General features: G+C 43.0%; 1 protein-coding gene across 1 annotated transcript; it reads right to left on the reverse strand.

The window, feature by feature from the left end:
• Nucleotides 1-423: 423 nt before the first annotated feature.
• Nucleotides 424-10198, reverse strand: LOC126484792 (trypsin alpha-4-like). Its single transcript, XM_050108389.1, has 2 exons — nucleotides 9830-10198; nucleotides 424-813 (listed from the first exon to the last, which is right to left on the reverse strand). The coding sequence occupies exons 1-2, from the start codon at nucleotides 10196-10198 to the stop codon at nucleotides 424-426; spliced, it is 759 nt and encodes a 252-aa protein (XP_049964346.1).
• Between the last annotated feature and the right edge of the window lie 643 nt (nucleotides 10199-10841).

Here is a 10841-nt window from a genome sequence, read left to right on the forward strand (position 1 = left end):
AATCTTTGACACAAACCGTAAAGGCATATTTGATACATGACAGAAGTTTGAGAACCTCTGAGTGTACATGAGGACTGATTATTTTGCAACCTGTTTATTAATGTAGATAGAATGAGAAAACTTGATCAGTCGCCTTCGGCAACCGTGATCCATATCGTGGAAGGTATTACAGTAATATAATGTTGACGAATTACGTTTTCACACAGCAATTCGCCTGCCACCTACTCCCAGAAAATAATAAGTGAAAATAAAATATATTCCAATTAAGAGATAATATTCTTTATTTGCTGATAATAACGTACGACATACACGATCACGCTAAACTTGGCAGGAGACTGAAATTTAAGAACCTCTGAGTTTGTATCAAAACTAATTAGGCTGCAACTCGTTATACATTAATGCAGATAGAATGAGAGAACATGATCAGACTCCTGTGGTACTCCTGATCCAGGAACGGAGGTTGCCGACGTTAGCGTAGACGGCTCCATCGGACTCGCACTGCTCCCTTCCCCACGAGACGATGCCGACCTGAGTGCTGCCACTGACGAGCGGACCGCCTGAGTCTCCGAAGCAGGTGCTCTTGCCGGCCTCGCCGGCGCAGATCATGCGGTCGGTGACGCCAAACCTGGCCACGCAGCTGGCGCGGTCGATGACGGTGATGTCAACCTTCATCATCCTGACCGGCGCCGACCCCGTGGTGGCTGTGGCACCCCAGCCAGTGATGGTGACTGCGAGCCCGCCTGGTGGGTCGTAGCCTTCGGCAGGGAGACCCACGTTCTGTATGAATCCACCGACGGGGAAAGGAGTGGCTGCCTGCAGCGTAACAAAGAGTTCGTTAATTTCAGAATATGTGCGTAGAGGACATCGGGACACACAATGAGCCAGTTAGCAAATCAATATAAACATACAAGGAACTGTTAATTAAACTTGTAAGACACATTAGATGCAAATATGACTGATTATAGAAACCGAAAATATTCGCATATTTCGATCGATTATTTATTTCGTCGTAACTAGTTCAGTGTTGTGACCAACGTCAGATGGGATTGAGGTTTCCTTTTGCAAATTTCATATTTTTAGAGCTCCGTTTTGCAACAGGTAAAAATCGAACCGCTACAGAATCACTTTTTTGTATTTCTCTCTTTTCGACTTTAATATTCTTTTTCTCACGAACGCATAAAGTTGTAAAGTTCTAATTTGGGTTGGACACTGATGTCTGTGGCCCGTTGACGTTGTAAAAAATCAATCTTCAAATCAATGCAATCGAAAAATACGCCATTTACGGCACATATTTTAACACTCGCTAACTCACTCATAGAAATCATTGGAGTACTTCCCGTTGGACTAGAATCACGAAATTTGGCAAAAAATAAGAATTCACAATACAAACGAAGAGAAATATCTGAAAACTGTAAATTTGTAACTATACCGCTCGGAAAAACATTTTTTGCTACATTCTAGTCCGACTGTCGTTCTGTTGGTCCCTCTGTTACCTCTTCTATCTCTCACGGATGGGAGGCTGTATCAAGTCGAGTTTTATGTCACGTCTAAGGCCGGAGGTCTCTTGGCACAGCTTTTAAGTCGATGTACTCATAAGCTACGTCCGTCTATGTCACATTGTTTGATTCACTCATCACAACCTATAGGTAATTTCCGATGCCAAATCATGAGATTTGGCAAGAAACAAGGTTTCACAGTACAACTAAAGGAAAAATCCTAAAACTGTAACTTTGTAGTTATAACACGGGGAAAAAAGGTGTTTGTCTTTTCTTATTTGTCTCCGTCTGTTCGTCATTCCGTTAACGCCGCTTTTTATCAGGAAACGGTAGGCGGATCAAGTTGTAATTTATGCCACATACTGAGGTCTACTGTCTCTTGGTCAGATAACAGAATTAAGCCTCCAAGTGAGGACAATCAAAAGTTCGAGTCATTTACGTCACATACTTTGACACTCGCAAAATCTCTCATCCAAACCTATAGGGTACTTACCGTTGGCGTAGAATCATGAAATTTGGCGAGAAGCAAGATTTCAAAGTACAAGTACAGGAAAAAATCGGAGAAGTGCTAATTTTTTAATAATAGCACACGAAAAATTATTCTTTTGTCATTTGTTATTCAACTTCAGATTTTAAATTAAAGCATTCATTAGTTCTGCACTCCTTACTTCCAACTGAACTGCCGTTCCGCTGTGACCGAGAGGTTCTAGGCACATTAGTCCGGAACCGTGCCGCAGCTACAGTAGCCGGTTCGAATCCCGCCTCATTCATGGATGTGTGTGATGTCCTTAGGTTAGTTAGGTTCAAATAGTTCTAAGTTCTAGGGGACTGACGACCTCAGAAGTTAAGTCCCCTAGTGCTCAGAGCCATTTGAAGCAAGTAGTAAGTGTACAACCTTTCGCGTATCGTAGACATTTTCGCACCAAGTAACACACAAAAATATCTTTTACTGTTGGCACAAGATGTAAGTTTCCCGTTTTACAACAGTAAGTAGCATTTTTTTCCCCTTTAGACAATAGTACTACAGCGTCACTGTCAACAGCTGATCCCCGTCCTCTGATTTCTCTTTTTAATATTATGCTGACGGCTTGACTGGCATACTGTACTGGTGCTTCCCGTATGGCCGAAAAAAATAGGTTCCTTTTTACAAAGAAAATCGTTGAGTTTTTCGTACTTTCTCATGAAAATCGAACATAATTTTTCGTTCATGAAGAAAAATAGAAGTTTTTAAAGGACCAAAAGTTAAAATATTGAGGAAGATTTGCTTTACTTGAGGAACAAACCATTACACTTTAACCCAATGAGGAAGAACAAGGAACGCTGTGATTTTTTTTTTTTTTTTTTACAATCTTCACTGAATACACAGCCAAAGCCGGGCACTGAAGCCGACAAGGTTAGAAGAAGAAGACCAAGGATTAAGAAGACGATAAAACTATTGTTACTGGCGATGCTGTAACTCTGGCGTCAATAACAAAGAAATACTAATTTCTGTGCCAACAATATGGGAAGTAAAAATGATGTGCTGATAACAAAAGGATTACCGTAGCGTTGGGGCGAAATAAACGATAACTGAGCTGGTTATATATGAATAAAGTAACCAGCGTTGTAGTCTTCCAATTTATGAATTTTATTAGTGGGAAAGCTTTATCGTCGTTGATATCTCAACAGTCAATGCTGCTACCAGCTCACACGTTTCACTAAGAGATGATGGGAGCGCGCACGGCCGTCTACAGAAATGTACCTAGAGTGGGCAAGGATATACAATTGCCATTTTTTATGTCCTACAGTTTCAGAAATTATTATTGTTTACTAACAAAAAAACAGAAAAAATTTAACTGGTTAATACTTCTCAAAGTGTAGGAACAGGAAGAAACTTTAAAAATGCTTATTAAAGTTATGGCGCCAATAAAACTGCTTATAAAACTGCTTACCTCATCATGTTAATCTATTTTTGACATTATTTGCATACCTACCACTTTTTAAAGTTGACAGGCGAAACTAAGGATATAATAAAACGTGTTTTCAGAGTCATATTTTTTGTTGTTATTAGGTTAAAGTATAGCCTGGGTCAGCACTGAACGAGATTAATGTAGGGTAACCTCACAAAACAATCACGAATCACCCAGTACAATTGAATCTTGATAGTCAGGGATTGAAACAAGGAGAGCCATGCCCCCCTACCTATCCCCTCCCCACAGTATTACACGTTATTGCAAAGCCATGCCAATTGGACAGCTGAATTAGCAATTCTAAGGCTGCATTTCGAGCCCTGTTGCACTCAACTCAGTTTGAAGACCCATTTCTTCATTTATTGAAGTGTAGATCTTTTCGACATCGATTTTTCTCACTTTCTTCCTCGCCACTAGCCCAAAAAAACTGGTATTTTCTCACTTTGGCCCATAGATGAAGTACAGTATGATTGCATTCTTTAGAACCTGCTACACTCGCTGCGCAGTTATAAAACTGAATGTGGTATGAGAAAGCTGTTTCAGGGCTGTTTCGTCCCCCGACAAATTGAGACTACTGTTTAGATTAAGCTGTGCAGCAGGAGGGCAGAGTCTCCTTGTGGATAATGTGGATGGAATTTGGGCAGATATACTTAGCCCAGTTTATTTGAGGCTGGGAACAGGTGGAGGAAATGGTGCAGCGCCATGTTGGAATGGTTCTTTCGTAGGGCTCGATTGTGACTTCATGATGGAGAGACATAGGATAATCATGGGTCTATATTTTCACAATATTTTGTAGATCTCCACGTCTCTCTTTAACGCAGGGCACTGTCGAAATCCGACCGCGCCAAAGAAGAGGCATAATTTGCCGCGAACAGCTTCTGTGATTCCAGGAAGGGTAATTGCCCCTTCATGTGCACGCACCTCCCCTTCGTTGCGTACGCCTGTAACTGTGTTGCATGATCACTTCAATTGTTCCCTTTATTCTCTCGTAACGGTTACTGGAATAGTCAATTAGGGTCATAAATTAACTAAAATGTAATTAACTAGGGATAAAATTATGCTGAGGCGATGTGAGTCATGGTATCGTGTTGGATATCCTTTTGCCCGACATAGTGCAACAACTCGTGGGAAGTCCTTTGCAGAAATACTGAACCATGTTGCCTATATATCCGTCCATAACTGCGGAAGTGTTGGGGATGCAAGATGTTGTGCCCGAACTGACCTCTCGATTACGTCCCATAAATGATCGATGTTATTCATGTTGGGCGTTGGGTGGCCAAATGATTCGCTCGAACCTTACAGAATGTTCTGCAAACCAATCGAGGAAAACTGTGGCCTGGTTCATCGTCATACATAAAATTCCATCGTTGAATTGCTGCGAACTGTCCCTAAGTGGTCGAACATAACCATTTACCTAACTCCAGCTGGACAAGAGGACGCAATCCATTCCATGCAAATACAGCCCATACTATTATAGACTCACCACCAACTTGTACAATGCCTTTAGACAGCTTGGCCCCATGGCTATGAGGAGTCTGCGTCACACTCGAGCCATATGAGATCTTACCAACTCAGATCGTAACTCATCTGACCAAGCCACGGTTCTCTAGTCGTCTAGCGTCCATCCGATGTAGTCAAGAGTGCAGGAGAGGCACTGCAGATGATGTCGTGCTTCTAGCAAAGGCACTTGCTTTAGTAGTCTGCTGCCATAACCCATTAACGCTAAATATCGTGCCCTGCCTAACGCATACGTTTGCGGTATGCGCCACATAAATTTGTATGGTTAGTCCACGCAGGATATTTTGTTGTCTGATAGCGTTCATAATTCGACGCAAACAACGCTGCTCTGCTCTCGGTCGTTAAGTAAAGGCCGTCTTCTACTGCGTTATCCGTAGTGAGAGGTAATGTCTAAATGGTGGTACACTCGACCTACTCTTGACACTGTGAATTTCAGAATATTTAGTTCCATAAAGATTTCCGAAGTTGAATGTCCGACACGTCTAGCTGCAACCACCACTCCGGGTTCAAGGTCTGTTAATTGCCGTCTTCAGTCCATATTACCGTCCGAAAACTTTTCATATGGATCACCTGTCATTGACAGCTTTGCCAATGCACTGCCTTTTTTTTACATTGTGTACACGACACTACCGCCGTCTGCAGAAGTGCATGGCGTTATCCTATGGCTTTTGTCACCAGAGAGTATGTTATCGTTTGGTGAAACATGACACGAACGCAATGAAATGTTTCCAGCACGCCAAAAATCATATACTATATACTACATTATGGAATGGATAAGTACTTTACATAAAATTTACACTTAATTCGATAATCAAGATCTAAAGAGTATGAGATCAACATTTTTTTCAGTGTATTATATGAGTGAGTGACAATACCTGATTAAATTACTGATAATCTTGGTGTAGTGCCACTTGGCGACCCTCTCTAGTTGTCATGAGGATCTTTGGCACCTATAACCGATTGCACTGAAGAGTGCCTGGAACGTCCTGGGTGGGCAACAGGTTGTGAACCTAGGAAACTGCCGGCGGTGGTTAAATTGTGGAGCTAGGGGAAGTGTGTCGTGCTGTTAGTGATCTGAGTCTTGGCCCCGTTGTCTGCAGCACTTTAATGGGTTGCATTTGTACCGGAATCCGGATTATCACCCAGAAATTCATGAATCGTAATTATCTTAGATACTTTCGAGTATTATACGAGCGCAGTGGAACTCCCAGGAAGGGAAAAAGCTATTATGAAGTGATACACGGAATTCCTAGGAATATGAAATTCAAGAGGGACGTTTCATCCATTAGGTTAAGTAACTGGTTTGATCTAGGCTGTATTCGAGAGCGCACCCACTGTGAGACAGGGCACACATGCTGACTGCAGAACTCAAAGGCAGGGACTCTTACTGACAATTAGCTTGGCTCTGGGGCTTGAGTTAGTGAACTTGCTACTACTGTGCGTATTGGGCGTTAATGTTGTATGGCCCAAATAATCGAGGTAGTATATTGACATATGTTTTACTCTGGTGGTTGCAGTATCCTCTAAAACAGTGGTAGCCAGACTGTGTGACGAAAAAATGTTAAGTGTTGTATTTTAAGAAATTTCATATAGCGGTTAGTGCTTCGTCCTATTATGTTTTATTATATTATCCATACCAGATTTCCTTTAGGATTTTAGAAAGTGATGGTAATCGGACGCTATTCACGTTGTTGTTTAGAATGCATGTTCCTCGCGACATACCATCTGACTTACGGAAGAATTTCATCCAAACAATTCCGATGGCTGAAAAAACTGACAAGTACGAGAGATATTCCACAACCAGTGTAACAGATCACGCATTCAAGTTGCTAACAAGATCAAAACACAGAAGAATGGAAAAGATAATTGACAATATACCAGGTGACGATTAGTTTATATTTGCTCAACGTGTACATCGAAAAAGCCATAACGGAAAGAAGAGAAAGGTTCAGTAGTCGAATGAAAATTAAAGTTGAAAGGATATCAGTCATACGATTCGATGATGACATTGCTATCCAGAGTGATGGTAAAGAAGAATTACATGATCTGCTGAATGGAATGAACAGTGTAGTGAGTACGAAATATGGAATGAGAGTAACTCGAAGATAGACGAAATTAATGAGAAGTAGCAGATATTATAACAGCAAGAAACTTAATTTCGAAATTGATGGTCACGAAACAGATAAACTTAAGGAATTCTGCTACCTAAGCAGTAAAATAACCAATCACAAAGAGAGCAAGGGAGACACCAAAAACAGACTAGCACTGGCTAAAATGGCATTCCTGGCCAAGAGAAGCCTACTAGTATGAAACATAGGCCTTAATTTAAGGAAGCAATTACTGAGAATGAACGTCCGGTGTACAGCATTGTATGGTAGTGAAACATGGACTGTGGGAAAACCGGAACAGAAAAGAATCGAATCATTTACGACGTGGTGCTACAGACGAATGCTAAAAATTAGGTCGACTAACAAGGTACGGAATGAGGCGATTCTCCGTAGAATGTGGGAGAACAGGAAATGCGGAAAAAACTGATATTGAGAAGGGACAGGATTATAGGACGTATGGTAAGACATGAGGGAATTACTTCCATGGTACTAGAGGGAGCTGTAAAGGGAAAAAACTGTAGAGGAATAAAGAGATTTAAGTGCACCCAGCAAATAATTGAGGACGTGCTGCTCTGAGAGGAAGAGGTTGACACAGGAGAGAGGAATTCGTGGCGGGCCGCATAAAACCAGTCGGAAGACTAATGACCCAAAAATAGTAATCGGACAGAGTGAAACTTTAAGTCATGTTATTGGTAAGTTATTTTATTGGTAAGCTTGTTAAATGTTGACCCTTTATCCGAGAGAGTGTTCTTTTGCGGCTTTGTTAATGTATTCTGAAGAGTTAACTTAGGGTTGTTCCTAGATAATAATATCCCTATCTGAGGCGGGACTGGGAGGAAATTGACAGCCATAGGTGCAATTTAGTTCGATAAGAACTATAGACTTCTGCCTTGGCGAATGCTAATAGCGTTTGTTTTTCAGTTAACGGAAGTCAATTTCTGATGTAATGTTAAACTGAGTGGCGGTGTAGAAAGCAAGTATTCAGATATTGTATCCGAAATATGCACCCTACGACCGCCCCTCACGTCAAAGTATAAGTCACAGCCAAATAAAAACATAACGCTAACGACAATGGGACCACGTATGGTTCACATGGCTCTGAGCACTATGGGACTTAACATCTGAGGTCATCCGTCCCCTAGAACTTAGAACTACTTAAACCTAACTAACCTAAAGACATTACACACATCCAAGCCCGAGGCAGGATTCGAACCTGTGACCGTAGCAGTCGCACGGTTCCGGAGTGAGGCGCCTAGAACCACTCGGCCACCGCGGCCGGCCGGGACCACGTAACAGTTCCATTCAAAAGAAATCACAATACGCATTGATACATATATCACACTGGGAGACGGCACCATCAGGTCCTGCTCCGTAGAAAGCGGTTAGCCGCTGATGGAGCAATACCCACTTTTGCCCTTCCTCGGCTGTCTGAAATTGAGGTGCACCCCTGACTGTCTTCAGGTCACCAAAGATGTTGAAATCACTTGGTGAAAGATCCGAGCTGTACGGAGGAAGTTGCAGCGTTTCCTAACTGAACCTCTGAAACGAAGATTGTGGTGTTTGGGGGAGATCCAATTGCGCGGTCGTCAGCAACCGTAGAGAGTCCCATTTTTTACACAGTCTAATTTTTAAGCAGTCCAATCTAGCCACTATCACCAATAATGGTGATGATTAAATTATGAGGACAACACAAACACCCAGTCCCCTGGGAGAAAAAATTCCGAGCCCGGCCGGGAGTCGAGCCCGGGACCCCGGAAAACATACGCAGCAACGGTAGCGACTGTATCACGTGGTGCAGACATCGCTGAAGCGAACACTTGCCGAATTTTCAGTGTGGAGGTAGGCATTATGGTACAACAGGATGACTACATCTGAAGACCTCTACCGATTGACAGTGTGGGGGCAAGCGTTATCGAACGAAAGGATAAGTGCGTCCGACAGTAACCCTGGGTGTTGTGACCTTATGGTTCACAGCAGCTTCTGCAAAGGGTCTTCGTTGTGGTGCGCATTGACTGGGGTCCCACGTTCGAGGGAATCGACGAGCAGAGTCGCTGCAGTCAGAGAAGAAGGTCGTCATTATCTTACCGGAACCTGTGTCAACAATTTTAGATATCCATGGCGTGGGAATGTGGTATGTTTTAATTTTTAGCTTCACCGTCTGCCCTCTGGCTATCGGAATGCTGTGACAAAGTTGCGCAATAACATCCGCTCCCACACTTCCAATACGTAGGAGGCTACACTTCACCTCTTTGGTCGAGAAACACTACGACATCCTCCGTACAGACAGTATGTGTTAATGGCGACCTGAAGAAATACATGTGTGGACATCGCTTTCAGTTTGACGAGGAAGTGAAAGAGTGTGGCCGTGAATCCGTCAGCAGCTGCCCAGATTCTACGAGACAGGAATTGATCATCTCTCGTCTCCCAGTGAAATAAATGTCTTAACGCGTATGGTGCTTACTTCTGAATGGAACCATTGCATGGTCCTGATAAGACAGGTGTTCGGTTTTCGTTTGACTGCCCCTCATAGCAACCAGTATTAGTCGTTGTGTCATCTACTTATACAAATAGCCTTGCTCTATTACATGCCATAAGAACTTCGTTTCTTAGCATTTTTTATTAACCAACAGTATGGGTTCACTTGACAAAAGTTACCATGATGCTCTGTAATGACCAGTACCTCTCCCCACTACATTCTGTGGAACAGAGCCGGTACAGTAACTGAATCGGGCAGTGCTAGGAAGTAGATCACACTCACCTGCAGTACCGAGATGTCGTAGTCAATCGTGTTGGGGTCGTAGTTGCCGTGCAGTACGCCGTACGACACGGCGGTCACGACGCCGCCGCTCTCGCGGGTCGTGGTGCCGGCCCTCAGGCTGTACGTTCCGATGTTGGCACCGTAGAGGCAGTGGCCGGCGGTCAGCACCCAGTAGCTGCTGATGGCGGAGCCCCCGCAGGAGTGGTGGCCGTTGATCTGCATGGAGACCATCCACGGGTAGCTAGTTATGTCGGTGCCGGTGCCGCCGATTATCCGGCCGTCCCCTCTGGCCCTGACCCTGACCGGCCGGGGGGCGGCCAGGCCACAAGACACCAGACACAGGACCGCGAGGAGGAGGCGCAACATCATCGCAGCTACTGTGGTCCAGCTTTGCAACATCTTTATATTTGCAGCTACACTCAATTTGTTATCTTTCTTCTTACACACTAGATAAACTACCGGTATTTTCCACTTTCTTATATCTGTCAACAACCACTTCAGATTGCTGACCTGTCTGAATATGTAAAGGATAACAGAATAATCAGGTGGCAGGGTTGAAATTAGTGTATATGTAACTAGTCGATGCCCACTGCACATCATTTTGCTCCTAAAAAACTTCATGTATCATAACCCCACAAATCTGTGTCATCATTTCTTGTCACTGAAGGCTCTTGAAATATTATGAAGGACAGGATGGAATATTCCGATTTAAAATTTCGTGTACATATATGAAACAAGGTAAAGAGCGCTAGCTCATCTCGAATCGACTAAGGTATACATTAATATAGTAAGTGGAAAACTTTCACTGTCGTTTACGTGAAATAGTTAGGGAAATGATGAAAATATAAATTACGATGATCTTACAGTTTTTCACACATACTCACTCTCCTGTCTGCGCAAGTACCCAATGTTTACTTAACACAGAAGTAAAAATAAACCGAAAAGAATCAATATAACTGACCGCCAAGATCTGAAAACAGTAAAGAAGGGCGTCACTTTAATGGAAAATAGC

This window comes from Schistocerca serialis, chromosome 6, assembly GCF_023864345.2.
Source record: "Schistocerca serialis cubense isolate TAMUIC-IGC-003099 chromosome 6, iqSchSeri2.2, whole genome shotgun sequence".
Lineage (NCBI taxonomy): Eukaryota > Metazoa > Arthropoda > Insecta > Orthoptera > Acrididae > Schistocerca > Schistocerca serialis.

What these genes read in the sequence shown, in the direction of transcription:
- LOC126484792 (XM_050108389.1), bottom strand. Translation starts at nt 10,198, where the DNA reads ATGATGTTGCGCCTCCTCCTCGCGGTCCTGTGTCTGGTGTCTTGTGGC. An exon ending in ACGACATCTCGGTACTGCAG is followed by an intron (nt 814 to 9,829) that starts GTGAGTGTGATC and finishes GTTACGCTGCAG; the next exon opens with GCAGCCACTCCTTTCCCCGT.